Here is a 20,978-nt window from a genome sequence, read left to right as displayed (position 1 = left end):
AATTGGTTTTAAAAACCTTTTTGCATTGTTTACACTGTGCAGACACATTATCTGGCATTTTTTGGTAAAAAGACCAGATTGGAGTTTTTAATTTGGTGTGGCGACTTTCCATGATGAAATTCACGTACGTAAACACACACACCTTATGTAAACAACTTCACACTAAAATACTCGCCAACACAGATAATATCACAATGCGTTTAAAACCGGAGTAAAATACATTGAATATCTTGTTCTGTAGAGAAAGGAACCTGAATCTGGCACTCGGCTTTGTGTGTGGAACACCATCGGTGACAAACTTTACGATATGTAAATATTTAGAAATAACATTTCACCACAGTTTCTCTCAACGCCTATCTTTGCTTTCACCGTCGTTTGTCCTAAACACCAAATTTATGAACGTTCGAATACATTTCGATGTAATATACATCAGTGTCGCCAACGTCTTTCCGCAATATTTCTTATTCGTTAAAACGAACTAAACCGAACATGCACGAAGACGCCATATTTACAAGACTTTGAACGTTCACATCACCAAACGTTTTACTCATGGCCGTATGGTACACCTTGGCAAGTGGCACAAAAAAAATGTTTACAATGGCAAACGAAGCTGAGAAATTGCCGTGGCCACAAACGCACGTAGTAAAGTAAACTAAATACAGTTTACACAATTCGCTTTACTTTTATTGTTCCGTCTAAACTTGTGTCACGGTTAGCTATAAAATGGAGCACTAATGCAACATTAATTGCGGGAAATGCTTTGCATTAAACGGGAAAATCATGCATTAAAACTATAGGGAAAATGACGGTGCCAGTAAAAAAAATACGTTAATTACGCAAATTCGTATATCTCAGGTACGTAAAAATGAGGTTCTACTGTAATCACAGAAAACTTATGTTCCGTTACGAAGACACCTAAAGATAGGTTACGCAGTGATTTTATCAGAAAAATTATCAATATACATTTTCGGAAATATTACTTTCCCGAATAATTTCGGGAAAAATTCATTCCCAAAATTTCCCAAAAAATCGGGATCTCGCCCAGCTCTAGTTGTAATACGTTCGTTCCTCTATGGCTGCACACTGTATCTGCTGTACTGTAAAACAATTTTTTTTTATATGTGACTGCTAATATTACTCTCACATAACTTGACTATCTTAGACTTGAGAGCGATGATTAGAGACCCCGAAAAATGGTGAAGCGCGAAATTCACGAAATAACGCGAAAATTTGATACTTTAAACGAATTTTGCGACTATCCTTTGATTTCAACATAGTCACGAAATTCACGAATTTTCGCGCGAAATTCACGCATTTTCGCTCGAAATTCACGCTTTTACGCACAAAATAATGCCCTTATGTCGCAAGTTCTATTTATTTACGCCATCATAAACATAGGTGTGAAATGCCCTGATATTATCTTCGTCTTGACAAGTTACTGAAATCCACGTATTTTTATTACTCTGTTTACAAGCAGTAAATATTGCCAACGCAAATGAAAACAAAATGTAACAAATGTCAACAATCAATATGTGCGCACTACCAACATAACAAAATTGACTGTCCACAGTTTTCGTGTTGAATAATGGTCGTTTCTGCCGCAAGGCGCACTGGTGTCGATTTTCCTAACCTAATTTAATCGCATGGAGCCAAGATGGCAGTCATTTTTGCGTGCACATATCTATGAGTGTTTACAAATACCGTCCACATTTTGTAAGTTTTGTGATACAATTGAATTTATGACTAAGATGCCGAAAACTTTGACGCGAAAGAGAGATGAAATCTGATGGATTTTATATTTTTGATCAGCGGGACAAAATATGATGTGCAAGTTCTGCAACGTGCGGGTTGATTGGACACACAAAGACACATGCAAAAAGCATGTGGCAAATGACACACACAAAACAAAACAGAAAAGACAATTATTTTGTCAAGCAAATTCTACCGTGTCTAAACAAATCTCGATAGGCGACAGCGTGAATAAAGCAAACAAGCTTGAAAGTGCAGAAAACAAGAATTTGTTTCTGATTTTGTTAATATGATGCTGTAAGTTAACATACCTTTGGAAAAAGCTGATCATCCAGCTATGAGGGAATGGTTTAACACCCATGTTGAAGAAGGTTAGCCTTATTTATTTAGAAATGTTTTCCCCCTCTAATAAAAGTTCATAAGCATATGTAGGCCTACAATATTATCGATTAACTTACCTTTAGGCTCAACATACCTTTACTTCAAATAAATATGCAAGTACTGCAGATTAACAAACACATAAATAGGATGGATTGCATTGTGAAATGGTGAGCACACCACAAGATATTTTTGACTGATTGATTGATGGTTTGACTCTGTAATCCAGCAGTAATCTCGAAAAGGTCAGGTTAGGTTTGGCTTAGAATTGTTTTGAGTAAATTAGCCCCTTAATATTTTCAGCGATAACCTTATAAATGCTACCTATTTATAAGTATATTGTAAGTTATGTATACATTTTAGGTGCAGGTGATTTGCTATCAGCCAACACTCTTGGAGAAACTTATGTCCCAAAAATTGGCAAGGCAAATAAGGAAGCAGTAAGGCATGCTGTAGAAGACTAACAGATTGTATTCTTGTGTGATGAAACAACAGACAAAGTGGGCCGATGTAAGGCAGAGTCTGCTACTTTGTAGTGCCTATCCGCTATGAAGTTATTTTTAGAGATGTACGAACCTGCAAATTTTTAAGTCGAGTCGAGTCGAGTCGAATTATACAATAATTAGTTCGAGTCGAGTTTGTAGATCGTAAATTCAAGTCGAGTCGATTCGAGTCTGAATTATTATTTGAATCTTTGACACTTAAGTCGAGCTTGAATATTTGCACTTTACTGCTAAGAGTCCTTAGACTGGCCCAAGTAATCAAATATATTTAAAATACAAGTATTAATACAAATAATTCATTTAGAATAAATTCTTAACTGATATAATACAATTCAATAATTGAGGTATAGAGCATAGAAAAAAGTATTTTCTGAATTTTTAAATTTTATTTAACAAATATTGCCCAACTATGAAAATTAACTTGATTTGATATCTCCTAAAGTATTTGGAATTTCTTATATCTGCCGGCTTTAATGAAAAGAGGAATTTAAAGAGCATATAATTAAAGTATTTTCGGAATTTTTAAATTTTATTTAACAAATATCGCCCAACTATGAAAATTAAAAAATTCGATATCTCATAAAGTATTTGGAATTTCTTATATCTGCCGGCTTTAATGAAAAGAGGAATTTAAAGAGCATATAATTAAAGTATTTTCAGTTTTTAACATTTTTTTTCGCTAATACCGCTCAACTACATATTTACCTTATTTTGGACCGAACGAGTTAGCTGCGGCCTGCAGCATTCACGAGTCAATAAAAAAATGAATATAATTTAGGCTTGTTGGCGCGAAGGTTAGGTTACGTTTCACACAATCATTAGAACATTTTTGAAAACTTTTACTTATGGGAAGTGTAAGGCCGTGCTACAATTAACGCAACATTACAATAAACGTTCCCATAACAAATATAATACATTTAAAGATTATTGCTACAACACTAACGCCGTTACGTTGCCGGCCAATCGCAAGCTGGCACTTCCAACCAATCCATGCTTTTGTATTTGTATTGAATAGTTACACTTTATAAAATACTTTATACTTCATAATTAATTTTAACTTGCCACTTCACTTGGATAGCAAACAATTATACAAAATGCAATCTCGCCGAACGTAATAGTGTAAACAAACACGGAAAAAAAAAATCATGTTCGCCAACCTACACTTCCTAAAATTAGTGGAGCAAAGTTTTTTTTTTAACTGCCATTTCGTGATTGGTGGCGTATCAGTCGCAAACATGCGCTCTGTAACACAAATATAACGCTACCGTTAATTTATTATTGTAACGTTGCGCCGATTGTAGCACGGATTTACTAAAAAAAAAGTAATATTTTTGCCGATATTATGATTATAAAATTTAATTCGTGTTTTGTTTATTAAAAATGTGTTCGTCTTCTTTGCTATGTGGTCAAACCTGTTAACTTGGCAATATGTAAAACTAAAATATAAATAATATGGCCGATTGTCGTCATTGTTTGTAAGTACGTGTTTTGGTCTTACGTACATATTTTTAGTGTCGGCCGAAGTCACGTAAGGAGATATTAAGAATTGTAATTCAATTTTATTATATTTTATCATCGAGTTTTACCCAATTTCCTTTCGAGTTTCGCCCCGTCGAGTAAAATAAACTCGAATGCCGAGCCGAGCCGAGCTGATGCTACTCGCTCGACTCGACTCGAATTTTCGAGTCTCGGCCCATCACTAGTTATTTTACACCGCCAATAGCATAATTTTTTCACCATTTTTGGGGTCTCTACCGATTGCTTATTTTCACACTGTTTTTTTACACCGATTTTTTGCACCGCTTTTGTCATTTTTTTACACAGAAATGAGCCAGTTTTATTTACCATTTTCTGGGGTCCCTAGTGATGATTAAACAAGAATATTAACAGTATCACACTGATCAGCAAAACTACTATGTGTGTTGTAATAGGTCAAAGTAGTGTAGTTCTTTGAAGGGGGGGAGGGGGGGGGCATGTGTTGGGAAGCCAAAAATATGTTAAAATAAGAAAAACAAAACCGATATCACGAAATTATTTATACAGAGGTCCTTGTTGAAAACATTCGATAAATTACATAGTTTTAGTAATAAAGATCAACACATCATTTACTGTAAAAGTGTATGACAAAAGATCGCTTTTGTTATGTACATTGCTTTCAATGTAATAAATTTACAATATAACCTTTATACACAATACCTAAAACAGTGGGTGAGTGGTGTGAGGCAGTGGTCAAGGACTGCGGTGTGTGGACAGACTGACAGAAGAGCGAGCCACTGGCGACCCAGGCACCAGTGGGCAGTGATAATGTTTGACTGATCAGTGTAAGGCAAACTGTTGTGGACAGGGATTGGACTGTGGTTTCCTTCTTAAATTTAAGGTGTAGAAATTAGTACTAAATAAAACTGAATCTTACTGGGCTAACCCTTACGAACAATTTTTCACTACTGGTAACAATTGTATAAATTAATTAAACTTTAAATTTATTAGAGAAGAAATGGAGCACGTACCTTTCTGACCAGAACTTCAGCCACTTTCCTTCCGTTCCCGTTCTCGCCGTTCACGACCCTCTCGCGCAGCACGGTTATCGTGGCGCCCAGCTTGAAAGCCATCTGCTGGAGCGTCTGCATGCTCGCCGTCATCTCGTAGTCCGACAGGCCCGCCAGGACCCCGTTGTCTTCCACCCCAATCGCGTATATGGCCTCTCCCTGGCCTTCCCGTAGCCGCCATTTCATCTGCACACCAATCAAACTCTGTTCAGTTCGAATCTCCTGTCTTATCTGTGTTCGAAGATGGTTTGGTAAGACTTTCGCTGCTGGCGGCATTACCCGGCAAACGGATGCCTGCGTCAGTTTCACACAAAGCAAAGCGTGGCGTCGGGAATGTCTACCGCGTGTCGCGCCGCGACTTAATACAGGCGAGTTGGTCTACCAGTCTGTTGTTCTGTCCAGCCATGCTTTTGTTTTCGTGTGTTCCGTATTTTGCCCGGCACAAGAAAATGCACCTGCAACATTTGTGTTCGTTCTTTGTGTACACAACACACTAAACCTTGGCTACCCGCTAGTGCACATTAATAAATGGCTTACCCATATGGTAGCTAATTTATTAACACTCTTCAGGCTCTTGCTCATAGACCATATAGGATACTTTATATTTCATGACATTACTTTAATCTGAGATTTTTTTTTCTTCATTTTTTTGAATAGTCACATATTTTGTCACCTGATATTAAATAAATGTCATCTGGGAGCTGTAAAAGTCATGCAAGAGATCATTATTATTACTATTATTATTACTCACACTTGTGTACTTTTCAACCGCTATCAGACAACACTTACTTAGTAAATAATTAAACAGTTATTGTCATGAATTTACAAGATTGCCCTTGCATAATAAAAATTACAAAATGAACCTCGTGCCATTTTGGATTTGTAGAGGTTTTTCTATAATTTCTATTTTTAATTCATTATTTAAGTTACTGAGTATGACTGTCAAAATCATAAATAAAATATTCATCACATTTTATTTACATTGTTATAGTCTAGTATATTAAAGGTGATTTGATCTGGTACCTTCAGCACTATGGCTGAGCCTGATTAACAATTTTGCCAGATTATTTAACGTCAATATTTGTTCCTCTAGCAAAATTATTTCATTGAAATTACAGGGGGTAGTAACACAATTATTTCATTGAAAAGATTTTGCTACAGCGACATCTACTGTGGTTGTAGAAGCTCATTCAATTAAACACAATTCAGAAGCTCAATGTTCTATCCAAAATACTTTAATACACACAACCCTTATCTTTAAAACATAAATTCAACGCCTGTTCATTAATTCTGAAATAATACAAACTTAGGTTTTATCTTTTATCGAACGTAAACATCATGGTCATATCTTTTGGTCATGATTAGTAAATGAACTCCATAAAATAACAAGGAGTTGGATGAACTCCAACCTAACGGCTATGAACAATGTTGCCAACAACATGACATTTAAAACCATTCAAACTAATTTTTTAAAATAATAAAAATTTGGTTTTGACAGTTTTTAGGCCATAACAAAGTTGTGTTAATTACTTTTCAAAAATTGGCTATGTTAAAGCATTAAAGTGACTTGTTGCTACAAAGAGTTTGTGAAGTCATTAGCATTTGGATTGAATTCATATTCTGGAATGAATACAACTGTTATAATCATACGTTCTTTAACTGATTTATTCTATTCAATAGACAATAACTAATTAACTAATATAGATTTTGAAATGATGCTTGCTTGATATGTAAGACAACGATGCTCTTATCAAAGCCCCTTTCTTCAAAAACGTGCATAAATTTGTGGTGGTCCTGTCTCCTCTTCTCTCGTTCTCTCATCGATGTCTCTCTTGGGTGAGAGCCAGGTATCGGGTGGAGAAGGTCCAAGCTGCTGGTCTTGCAGCAGGATTCGCAGTTGGCTGGTGAAGGCGAATAGCTAATGGGGTGAGGGATAGGGGCTAAGCTTTTCATTGAAAATGTCGGATTTTACAAGGAACTTTTATTGACCTGAATTGTCCAAACAGTTCAATTTGTCACCTGCGTCAGCTTTCACTACATACACTGGATTGATACACGGTACACCCTATCGTCCAGAAAGGGGGGGGGGGGAAGGGAGACAAATTCCCTAGGCCGAGATAGGTCCTCGGATGGCCTAACTCGCGAAGGAGGGGTGCGAGCAGCAGAAAATGGATAGCCAGTCGTTCTGCTGCTCCCCCTATGATCGTCCTATGGCCAGTGGGCGGAATCCAGCCTCACTGGCCGTCGAGCCGATCAACTGGCTTCAGGTGGATGACCTCGCCTTTATATAGGGAGAAATGCGCGGGAACGAAAAAAAAGAAGGGAGGGGCGAACTAACTCCTCTTTGGAAGGGATGAGATGCGCGCGCATGAATCTCGCTGAAATTTCCCTGCCCTGGTGGTGGAAGTATAAACTAGATATTAATAATTAAAATGAAAAGATAAACGTGGCATAAATAATTATATGTACCTACATTAATATTCAATCCTATGTATTAAAAAGTATTTAAACTTGCTTTCACAACTTAATTAGTTAAATTTATACTTTTATAAAATATAAATACAGTTGGTAGTTCGCCGGTCACAAGATGGCGTCACAATGTACATGTTTAGCTGTGGCAAGAGAAAAATATACATTTGTTTACATAACTCGTCCATATTTACTATTATATTCTGAAGTACGTTAATATGTGTGGTTAAAGCGACATAAAAAATAAAGGGCAAAGATGGTTGGTTGCTTTAATGAATTATTCTATTGTTCGTTGCTTTGTTTATAACCTACGACGTCGCACAGATTCGTCGCCGCATATTACGTGAGTAGGCCTACTGCCGAAATACATTTTTCCCTGAATTGCTTCTGAACTTATAAAAACTCGTTTTTGGGTTTAATTATCACGTAAAGTAACGTGATATTTAATATAGGAAGGGCGGGCAAGCGTCAAATTATGGTTCAAACCTAGACAATACACTTATGCATATTAGTAAAGATTAGTATAAAACCATAATTTATGCACGTTTTTGAAGAAAGGGGCTTTGATAAGAGCATCGTTGTCTTACATATCAAGCAAGCATCATTTCAAAATCTATATTAGTTAATTAGTTATAAGCAAAATGAAAATAACATTGAATCTTATGAGGTTAACGCGGGTTGCGTAGTGCCCCTGAAACACTGGAGTGGCCTCTTAAGTTTGATTGTGTTTGTCTGTGCTGTCTTCTTCGTGTTGTCCATAATACCTGTTTAGGTTCATAGTTGGGTTTATCTGTTTGACATCAGCTGATTTAGTCTTGTTCTCTGTGGGTTTATGTTTTCATTTTGATTTCTTATTTTACATTTAAGAATATTTCCCATGACAAACAGTGCCAAACTGAATGGCCTATGTCCAAGAAAATGTATTTAATGATGTATTTATTATGTTAGTAAACACTATATTGTCGTCTTTGAATATCTCCTAATGTGTAGTCTCGCTCAGCTTTTTAGAAAAGGTAATTTCCCAATATCAAACAATAAAAAATTGTAATGAATTGAAAACTGTTCAAACCATTTTGGCACTTTTCAAATAATTAAATTCTTCATTTATCTTTAGATTAATTACTTTTTTCAATTTGAAGAAAAAAAAAATCTGCATTTGAATAAACTTATAATTTATTTAGTAATTAATAATTGATCATTTGCACAGTATGTCTTCCAGCTGTTTTATACTGTATTTTGTCTTGTATGTTGATCTTTGTTTATGTCCATGATTATTGTTACCTGCCTTTTGTTTCTTTTTTTACTTGTGTTTATGTGTATTTTTTTCCGTGTTTATATGCATTGCCATTAAAGTTTTGTAACTGTTGGTGTGCATGTTGAAGCGGCCCGCGGCCTCGTATGTCGCTACGTCACAGCCTTCCCACCCCTCTCTCCTCTCTCCTCCTTTCCCTGTGAGTTTGTCTCCCCCCCCCCCTCTTTCTCTTTTCAGCTTCCCCGCCGAAGCTCTCTGACCGCAGTTGCCGACGGTAAATTGATTCAACTGGTCGCTAAGAAAGTGTATTTTAGTGCAATACACGATGACACGCACCTGAGTCACCAAGTGCTCAAAGCGCTGCTTGGAAGGGCTTATCAACTTCAGCTTGTACTCCACGTTCCCGAGCTGCGGCTCCGGAGGGAGGTGGTCCGCAAACTCATCGTTCTGCTCGACGTACTCGTCCGACGTGGTCGGGTCGAACAGTGCCAGGAAATCCATCGAGCCTTGGAACCAACAGACACGACGACAATCGTTTCAAAAGACGTTCTTTTACTCATTCCATGCCTACCAACAGTTTCGAAAACTTTTTTTTTTACGGTAGGCGTAACGTATGTACAGACCTCGCAAAAGACAAACACATACACTAGATCTTGCAGGACAGCGTAAAAACAATTAAACAATACAAACAATATAAATCTAGGCTTATACACTACATTTGGAATACAACATAATGTATGGCTGTGTATGTTTTTTTCTTCCTTACCAAACAAAATAGCCAAAAATTAGATATATTACCTAGATGAAAAACATTACAGACAATAAAAAAATATATATATATGTATATATACAGCAACATCCGAGAAAATATCCAATATTACAGTATACATAAATCTGTTCCTCTGATGTTGTGGCTCCAAAATGTTTGTGTGTGCTACTTCTAGAGGATTGGTTTTTTTACACCCTAAATTATACTTCTTTGTTAAGAATTAGTTGTGTTTTACCAGCTCAAGTCATCTCCTAGCACCACCTTTATTCATCCGCTAAAGTATGCTGTAGATCGACTAGCTGCTAGCAGGCAGCCAACTGCCTGATCTGACGTTTCAGAAGACATACATTGCATCATATTTCAGGAATTGTTACAATTACAATCATTTGTAAAAAAAAATACTAAGTACAGTGTACATATTGACTATATTGATTTGGGTGGCTTTAAAAGAATATTTTTAACATATCTATATATAAGGGAAATCCCAAATTCAAATCATGCATAAGGTTCTAAGGTTCTAACTAAGCAAAACAAAAACACAAAAAAGCACAACAAAAACAAACAAACATTTGAGTACATTTTATAGTTCATACATTATCTTTAATTTAACGCTCCAATCATAATTTCCCAGGAATATCATGCGTAATTTATAGTAAATCATAATACAAGGTCCTTTTAAAAAAAAATCAGTATTGACATGCCAATAAAATTTGATCAAAATATACAGTGTCTTTTTTTGTGATTTTTTAAACCTGATAAATTTCTTTACCCCATTATTTTATTTTACATTTTAAAAAGTCCTAGAATTTGCTTTAACTGTCTTCATCCACATTTTTGTTGAATTGTAGATGTACATGTTTATCAAGCCTACTATTCTGAGTTCAATTTAGTAGTCTTGCTTTAATTGTTACTGAACTATAATGAGATTAACTACACATAGTTTCAACAATTGCTTCATCTAAATCCCTCTGTATAATTTGTGGTTCTCATGTTCTGTATTTTCCAGAACAGGTATATACAGGTTATTTACACAAAAAATGTTAAAATTATTTACAAATATGTTAATACATTTTTTAAATCAAATAACTCTGCCTTCATTATTTACCAAAAAATGACAGTCAAACCATGTATGCAGCTTGGAGCTTCACATATATACTATATTTTAATTTATATTCAATTTTTTGTTTTTTAGAAAATCATAAGCTACAATATTGTACATCATCAAGGGGCATTCTAGATTAAATTGTTTTGACATTTTTAAATAGTGACCCCATATCACCTACAATTTTAATTTATTTTCAACTGAACTAGCTGTATATACTGTTTCAACTATGTTCTTACCTTCTCATTCAGCTAGTTTTGTGGTATATGTTAAAAATGCCCGCCATTTATTTATCTATACAAACCAAAATTAACTACTACTTTCTTACTGTTAGTTTTGAGTTTCACGTTTGAAACTTAACTATATTTTCAACCAACCACTGAAATAAATATTCAATATCTAAAACCAAAGAAAGAAACTGCTCACTTTTTTGGAAAAGGTAATCACAGACCATAAACAAGGGCTGGACAGTAAAGTGGACTGTAAACAAACAAGACTGGTCCTACCATTCAAGTAACAAGATGCTCACAGACAACACAAACCCACGCAAACCACACAGGGGAGAAAGTCTTGCCGGTCGAGAGCAGCGACCCAGTTACGTCGGAGCACTTTCTCATCCTTCCCGGCGAGCCTGCACGTTACAACAGTAGCAGTTACGCAACACTCTCCGCAGACAATGTGCAGGTCTGCACGGCATGACTCGGCAACCACGCCAAAGAGGGAAACGATAGATACACACAACTTGCAGGGCAAGCACACTGTAACGTAATCTGAGGATGGCTACAGAATGCAGCAACAAGCTTATTCTTAATCCATAGATGCCAATTATGTATCAATAACAACAATGATATTATGTTGATCGGCCGGTAAGTTGGTTTGAATCCCAGACCATGGTGTTTTTGTGACAAAATAGGGTGAGATGATTCTGCAGCGGTTCACCACTGCCTTATGCTGTATCCAGATGAAGAGAACACAATATCTGAACTGGAAGCCCCGAAAAAAAAAATATTTTATAGAGTAGGAAAAAAATGCAAACTCAGCTGGGAAACAATCCTGATTTTGGCTCACCAGCCAGAACCTCTACAATTAGCCAGAAGATTGGACCTATGAAACAATAGACTATTTTATTACAAATACTGACAACAAGCTTTGCTGGATTAAGTTAAAACAATTACACGCCTACAATTTATCTCAAATGTAAAATAGATAAATCAAAATACAGCTTACATTATAAAACCAAAACAAAGTTTTAAGAAAATTATGAATTTTGATGTACTATTTACCAATGGTCGCTAACAATGACTGAGTAACAAATGGCAGTTTAGCCTCTAGCAATAAAGACACGAGTGAACGTAGTCTACGGTAAGGAAATTAAAACAAGACTACTTACCAGGTTATGTGGAAAAAAAGAAGAGATTCTGAACACCACTGTAGGAATGTAAATATTCTTAACTAGCCCAAAGAACTGCAAAGTTGCCCCACCAAGAGGTACAAGAACTCAGGATGGTGTTTGGAATCGAACACTGGCTGCCAAGTTCACATCCCACCAACCCAGCGATTGCATCAGCCTCTCCCTAAACTGTGTTGGCCGTTGCATCAGCTTCCTGACTCAAGCTTTGTGCAGGGACTATATATGTATATATGGTGAACAGAATGTCTACAAATACTGGGTGTGAACCAATTTCAGGATGTATGTCTGTGTGTGTCTGTGTGTGTGTGTGTTAGTATATTTTATATATGTATATTTTATATATATGGTAAGTTTTCGTTTGTACACCTTTGGCAGGTAAAAGAATAAATAAAAATACAGATAGGTAAAAAGATATAAATGTAGAAAGAGATATAGAGAAAAGTATATAGATATAGAGAGGGAGATATACAGATATATAAATATAGATAGAGCAATGGATATAAAGATATATATATATAGAAAGGAGATAGGTTAAGATATAGGTAGAAAAATGTATACATAGAGAGATATAGAGTGATATAAAGAGATATAGATAGTGTAATGTAGATATATATAGAGATAGAGAAAGATTTATTATATATAGAAATATAGTGAGTTTATAAAGAGACATAAATATAGAGGGTGATATGATTTGTACATGGATACCTACTTCAAACAAATAACAAAAAAAATTAAGAGGCATAGTAATGCATGCCGGGCATTAGCTAGTATACATATAAAAGGAAAATAATACAATACTAAATATACCTCCTATTTGCAGAAACATACCTATTTTAATGTTAGAAAGCTAAAACCTTTTTTATGTTTTATTTCCACATAATAAAGTGAATAGTGAACAATCTATAACTATTTGTATTTAACGTGTGACTATTAACCGAATTCAGGCATAAAAAAACAAACTGCAAGTAAGCAAAAGGCTGCCGGGAATTAAAATATAGAGTGACTTTCAGCACCAGTTCTGGACACTCTGGACACACTTATATACCGATATAACATTCAAATGTCAATCAAAATACCATATAACAAAGAAAATTCATGTTCATATACCAGTAACCACAGACATGCAATTTTAGCCATGAAATATAACCTAATTTATTCAAAACTTCACTAAAATCACAGAAATATTATTATTTAACATCCATTAAAGGACTTTTTTTAGTATTTAGTAATATAATATACAGACCAAATAAAATGTGAACGTTAATTGTGTTTCTTGATGGATAATGCATACGGTATTATTCATTTTTACATAACATATTCTGATGCTTATATCTGAAATTTACAAATACTTGTCAATTTATAATTTTTTTAACAAAATACTAAACATAACTTTAAAAAAATAATACCAAAATATTCCATTTAAAAAATTTAATTAAGCTGAAAATAAAACCATAAAATGCCTTCTTTAGCTATCAGGTTACTCATAGAAACACAGTCCTCCTTTCTTGGTATGGATTATAGATAGCTATTGTATCTCTTGGAGCCAAGCTAGCAATAGTAACAAATAAGTAAAAAAGCTTACTAATGACTGAATATTATTAACACCTATGAATATAAATACAGTCCGAAATATTATATAATTAATATTACTACATACATTTATATTTAATAATTAATTATTCAATCCTGTATTTTTTTCCAAAGTAATCAAATTTTTAAATTTTCAAACAAGTTGAATAAATTTGTAACTCAATCTTACACTTAAAAACTCACTGGCCTTCATGAATAATGAACTGACTTTTCATAACTAAATACTGGTTTTTAGTTCTTATCTGTTTAATATTTTATACTGTACAAACAACAAAACAAAGAATTAGATTTAAGTATGAAGGATTGAACAGCTTATACTTAGATCTCTTAATCATCCCCATTAATTATACTTAAAACACTTATTTATCCAAACAGATCCTCCACCGAATCATTACTTTTTCAAAAATAAAAATATGTTCTAAATAAGCAGAATCATGACCCGTTCCAGTTCTTATCATTGGAATGGTTTTGTTAAGAAAAAAACCCAGAAAAATTTCTGTTAGCATACTAAAATAAAAGTGAGTCATTGAGAAACTAAAATAACTTATATTTTTGCAGTAAAAAAAAATTCTAACAAGTTTAATAATTTTAAACTTTTAGTAAGTATATTTTTCAAAAAAAAAACTTAAGATACATACATCAGTTACAAATTGATGGATGATTCAACATTAACAGAATATATATAGTACGGACTAAAAAAGTATGATATAATTACTATGTAATTATATACTATGGGAATTGAGAATTTATCTACAAATGACTTGTATGTATAGGTATGGTGCTTACTATAATCAAAGATTCAATGAAATAAAAAATTAATTTAATTTATTAATAAAATGAGATTTACATCACACTGTTTTGAATTTCCTCCCTTTTTGACGAATACTTCACCCTACCAGTCCCTTTGCTAAATTATTGACCTACACCATCCACAATAAAACGTGCATCTTTTTAAAATATTAGATTAAATTGGATGGTATTGCATTAAAGTATGAAGACATGAGATAGGATGTCTTCAACAAATTTGAGCCACCATGTTCTATCAGCTAACTGTACTATTAGCAGGGGATATCAATAATGTGATTTAATATGAATTAAGTTCAGTTCATGATTGATTGTGAAAAGGCAAAACAAATGTTGAACACTAATAAGATAAAAATTAATTTGATTACTATCCCACAAAAATAAATTTCATTTTTGTTTTATTTTTTTTAATTATATTACCTAACCAAACAAAAACTGACAAGTAAATACTGCATTCGTTTGTGAGTCAATACAAATTCTGCAAAGGTTCTTGAATGATTATATTTTATCTTAGAAAGCAAAGAACTGTTATCTTAAAACTGAATATATTCTAATAAAAATGAGTTCTCTGGATTTCCTTATCCTTAAGCTGGAAAAAAAGCTTATCTTAAGCTGAAAAAAAAGCTTATCTTAAGCTGGCAAAAATGTTTATCTTACGCTGACAAGACCATAATGTGACAACTGATAATTTCCTTCTTGTTTCCTATTAACTATCGCAAACTTTGGAATGTAAAAACCTTGTAAAAAACTGATTAAGAAAATATTTAAAAAAAAAATGGCACATAGATAATTTTGCTTTGCCTAATGACAATAGTAACAAATCCTAACTACAAACAGGGGCACAAATGTGTTGTTTATAATACCTGTTCAGGTTAAGCATTGGGTTTATCTGTTTGATATAGCTGATTTAGACTTGTTCTCTGTGTGTTTATGTTTTCATTTTTATTTTTTAATTTGTGTTCTTGAACTTTTCCTAGACAAACAGTGCAAAACTACAATGGCGTATGTCCAAGAAATTTTATTAAAATGAAATTACACCCGCACATGGCAACATTTGTCACATTCCCAACTTGTGAAAAATCTGGTTCATCCCCGCAGGGAAACATGATCGCCTGGATGGGAGGATTGCCTTTGATATTTCATGATATTTCACAATTTAAAACCACTAGAAATAAATCCAACAAACAGATTTTTCTCACAAAAAAAGTAATGCAGACAATGTAGGAGTCAAACACCTAAATCAAATAAACGTGTCCACAGAACACTTGTACGCACAAGCTAAAGTAAGTTTTAAATTTGTCACAGATGGATTTTCATTCCCAGTTTCAAATGATACACAAATTTGTAACTATTAATAAGGCCAAACACATACTTTCACTTCAGTTTGGAAGAAACCATGGGTAGTTGTTAAAGGTAGTGTATTTATCGAAAAGATGACTTTTAACCACAAAATTATATTCAGATTTGTAACTATTAATAAGGCCAAACACATACTTTCCCTTCAATTTGGAAAAAACCAAGGTAATTTTTGTAAGTAGGGTATTTATCTAAGAAATGATTTTACCCACAATATTATATTACTTTTCTATGGGGCACTGTGATGTTACAAGCGCTTTAACAAATCAATTTTCTAAAATTTTTTTTTTAAATAAAAGTAAACTAGTGAAACAAAATTCTTATTGACAAAATAAAAAGCTCCATTATTTAAACTGGGATATTTTGAAACGGAGCACAAATAAGAAACGCACACAAACATTTTTGGAATAAAAACTTACAAACCAAAACCTCAACTCTGTTCCTTTCTCAAAGTGCTTAGGACATCTTAAACCACAGCAAAACAGTTCTTCAAAACAAAAAGTCAGCTGTTGGGCGACAGAAGAAGACAGAATTAATTCTGGCACCAGGCTACATCAACAGGGAAGAACTTGGCACACCAACCTTCGGGACCTGCTACAAATAGTCTGAATGGCCTCCCTTCCAAACAAACACCACGAGCCAAAATTGTGATCTGCCCACAGCTCGAGCATTTCTTTATATGACTACAGACAGCTTCAACAAAGACGGGACCCTATTTCACTTAAAAAACATAATGGCATATAGGGGTGTACCAACCATTCAAGAACAGTATTTCAAATATCCATTATATCTGTACAAGATTCTCCCCAGTATAAACAATTAATTCTGAACAGGTTGGATTTAACTAATAAGTGCTTAATTTATTAATTTAATGACCCCAAACTTTTGTCAGAAATTCAATAACTTTGTTCCACTAACAAATCAAATAACAAAGGCTAGTACAGATTAACCAATTTTAACAACTATGGAACTTTTTTTTTCAAGTTTTTGATAATAAACATCTCATAATCAAAACTTTGACATGATAAAACTTTAAATAGAAGCAAATGTATTGAACTTTATGTTTATATTCATTACAATTTATACAAAAGGCTTAACTTACATAATATTTACTAACAAAATGATTTGAAATCATTTTATATTTTACACACATTTTCAATAAATACTTAAATAAGTAAATAAATAAATATTTCCTACCTCTATGATATAGTTTAACTGTTTGCAAAAATATAGTCTAAAGCATCTGAAATAGCTAAGATACAAAATGTAGTAACTTAATTCAAGAGTTTATTTTGTCTGTACTTCCTCACATTTTTTTAAATCATTCTGTAAAATGGAAAAACTATAAAAGTATTATTTCATTACCTGAAACAGAATTATTTTCCAGTAGCATGTCATTAACAGGATATGATTTCTAGCATTTTGAATATTTGGAACAAGGTGTCAGCATGTCATTTGGAAAAGTGGTTGTTGTGAGCGGTGAGAAGTCATTGCGAAGGTGAGTCATTCTATGTTTCTTCATATTTTGTGGTATTGGTGATTTTTGATTTAATTAATAGTAGTGCTCATGTTGGGTAGTACTAGCATTGAATATATATAAAATATATTATATTCAATGGTACTAGCGTGTTACTTGTTATCCATGGTTGCGTATACAGCCTGCCACTCGGTGATATATTCCGCTGTAGCATAGGTGCTGTGTTGCTCAATACAGTCGTGGTAGTATTGTGTATACTGCTGTTAGTGTTGTGGTATTGGCAGTGTACTGGTCTGCTAGGAGAAGCATTGCATTATAAATAATAAATAAACATATTACAATACTAGCATCTTCCCCTCTTCTGCCAACCTTACCTCAAAAATATGTCTTATAGTTACACAATTTTTTTTTGGGTGTCAAGGGGCGAGGGGGACTGGGGGATGCTGGGAGACAGGTTGAACAAAGGGAGGAGGGATCATGGGTGGAAGATTCAGAGAGAGTGGAGAAGAACGGAAAGAGGAAGGCAAGTAAATTCTGGGTGAGGAAGGAGGTAGGACTGGAATAGGATCGAGGGAAAGTTATTAGATGTGAGAAGAGGAAAGGACTTGAGGAAGAGGCTTCAGAAATTGGGCTAGTAGGTAAGAGAGGGGGGGAGGACTCCTTGCCACCGGGCGGAAGCCCTATCACAAGTCAAATCCAATCTAATCAAATTGCTTCAATTTCTTTGTAATGAACTTACTGGTATTTTAATGTCTGATGCAATGCTTCCAAAAAAATTGTTTGCCTTATAGTAAATACTTTTTCTGCAAATGACTGCACATCTTTAATCAATGTATACCTAAGAACAAACTTAACAAAGAAGGTTAACAAAATACAGTTTCTGACATTAGAATGTTGTTTAGTCTTATCAAACTAAAAAAAAAAGTGCATTATTCACCAAGATTGAAAAAGGGACTTTTAGGGACTTGAATTTAAATTAGAGACCTTTCAGGTTGATTTTATGGAATTTTAGTGGCTGCTGAAATAAAAAAATAGGCACACTTACAAAATTCTTTTTTTAATGAAAAACTCTGAAACTTCAGATACACTATCATTGGACTGCTGAACAGCTTGTTGCATGCCAATTTTACATTTTTGATTTTTAATGTATGTTTAAATCTCTCTCTCAACACAAAAAAACAACACAAACAACTAAAAACAATTAAGGATGCTTTACTTATGTAGCACTTTATATACTTATGTATGACCAGGCTTACTGATCACAATTTATAATAATAATATTATTTATGTGTTATGTTATCCATGTGTCTAGTAAAAAACATCATTTCAAATAACTAGCATTCATTCTTTTTTTTTTTTTAAATTAATAAAGCAATAATTGTGAAGCAAAGCATGTTATCTTTCTATTTCACAAACACTAACATACAAACATTCAACTCTCAAACATTATGTTACTAATGTAAAATCAAGATTATTCAAAAGCCTTCTCTATGATGGACACATGGTCAAAAATCTTGCCTTCCATGATAAGCAACTGTCAAGGGAGGGATTCCCCCCCCCCCTTTTCCTAATGAGCTGAATGTATGTGGAGTAAGGCAAACAAACTGACATGTACATGACTTTTAATAACAACATTTTGTGTTGAACATTGCAAGCATGGACTAACCGCTAACATTACACTGGTAATGTAAAACTCACATGATTGTACAAGAACCAAGTCAAATTAAGTTTTCAGAATAAGTGTTATTATTAACATTATAAAGGTTTGATAAAACTTCCCTTCTGCTTTTCTCCTTTCAAAATAGATAACACAACCACCCCTCCTATTACCATCTGAGGTATCCATATATTACCTATATTTAAGATATGTTAATAAGTAGTTGGTTAGGTTATGTCAGCTACATTCATTACAAACTATATATTATTAATTTTTCTGTGTTAACAACCACCTTCATCCCTGCATCATAGGTTCTATGTATTTTCTAGCTTAACCTTGCAACCCCTCTATCTCTTCCAAGGGAACAATTACAAATAGAAACAACTTGTAAATAGGTGAGAATTAAAACAAAAGGATTGCTGAAGGTATAATGAACTAAAACCTGCAGCACCCAAAAAGCATATCTTTCTAAATATTTTTTGGCAATTTTCTTTGGATAAGACCCAAAATCTTCAATTATTCTATGGTTTATAACAATCAACTACATAGCACACAATACATGGACCTATGTGTGTCATCTATGTTGTTATTTATGAAACATGCAAGAATTGTTATTATCAAATAAGTAACTGTGATTGACACATGGAAATGCGTAAGAGCATCAGAGAACTTTGAATGATTCTTACAAAAGAGAAAATTGATTTTAAATGTTTTTTGCTTGTAACACTGTCATTGAAAAACCCAAAATGGATTCAATATTGCATTTTTCATTACACAGGACTCATAACAATAAAAATAAAATTAAAATTAAATATTTAAAATTTTTAGCAATTACTCCATAATAATCAATAAACCATATACCAAATGAGAATTTATAAGGGAATAAGTACACCAATACAAATTTATGTTTTAAGTACAACATTTACAACATTTTTAATGTGAACTTATTAATCAACCCCTCGTTTAACAATTTGCATTACCTTCGTAATGTGCATTTGTAAATAATAAGTGTACTACTGTGTACAAACAAAATTAAAAGATGTTTCAAAAAGACTAAAATAAACAATAATGTTTACAAACAACATTTTTTAATAATCAAAAAATATCACCCGACTTTTTTTAATTTTTAGTTTTAGTTTTAGTTTTAGATTTAGTTTTAAATATTTAGGAGTAAATTATTTCGAAGTAACATCAAAATCCAAAAATAGGGAGACCTATTTTGTAAATAAAATAGGCTACACAACTTTTCACCAATCACAGAGTGAAGGAAAAATACTATAAAAACATTAGGACATAACAGATAACATTACCTTCCAATTTTTGTTTCCACAAGAGTAAAACGAACCACCTCACACGCCATTACACAACAATCGCAAACGCAATCCAGGAATTACCCTGCATCGCCACATTGTAAACTTTACACAACTCACGATCATCACCATTCCTACTGCCTTCAGGTAGTTTTCCGAACTTACTACACAAAAATTTCACACATACAAAAAATTCCACAAAAATTAAACATTTTGGTCCGTTAATGTAATTAACATTAAATATGAATACATTAATATTTGAATAACAGTGATTTTTTTTAATTTTAAAATCATACTGTTAAAAATTCTAATTAAAAGACATTTGTGCAGTCAACATGTGTGCTTAAGTGGGAATGTAGTCCGCTATTTAATAAAAGTAGTAAATTTTTATGTTTGTATCATAATATTTATTTTAAAATAACAATACAAATATTAGCTTCATTAGAAACAAATAAAAATATTTAAACAATTGTAAACTAAATAAGCCAAATTCCAAGACATTCAAGTAAGATAGCGAATGAGCATTACCTTGTTAGGATACCACCGTACTGTAACTAGTAGACCGTATTCCTGAACGAATCAAAACCCAAACCCCGGTAGGTAGA

General features: G+C 33.5%; 1 protein-coding gene across 3 annotated transcripts in view; it reads right to left on the bottom strand.

Moving 5' to 3' along the window:
• Positions 1-20,602, bottom strand: part of LOC134535948 (GTP-binding protein 2) — a 50,958-nt gene extending 30,356 nt beyond the window's left edge. Inside the window, exons 1-3 of one of the 3 annotated variants that reach the window (XM_063375368.1) lie at positions 20,374-20,602; positions 9,234-9,403; positions 5,138-5,362 (exon numbers count right to left, since the gene is read on the bottom strand). In XM_063375368.1, coding sequence (XP_063231438.1) covers positions 5,138-5,362; positions 9,234-9,398 — 390 coding nt within the window. In that variant the 5' untranslated portion in view covers positions 9,399-9,403; positions 20,374-20,602. Of the gene's footprint in view, positions 1-5,137; positions 5,363-9,233; positions 9,404-12,158; positions 12,656-16,348; positions 16,887-20,373 lie in introns of those variants that run through there. The other 2 variants (XM_063375370.1, XM_063375369.1) reach the window with 2 other exon arrangements.
• Positions 20,603-20,978: the final 376 nt, after the last annotated feature.

This window comes from Bacillus rossius, chromosome 10, assembly GCF_032445375.1.
Source record: "Bacillus rossius redtenbacheri isolate Brsri chromosome 10, Brsri_v3, whole genome shotgun sequence".
In the NCBI taxonomy this organism is placed as follows: domain Eukaryota; kingdom Metazoa; phylum Arthropoda; class Insecta; order Phasmatodea; family Bacillidae; genus Bacillus; species Bacillus rossius.
Note: the sequence above shows the minus strand (reverse complement) of the source record. Positions and strands in the feature narration are given on the sequence as shown.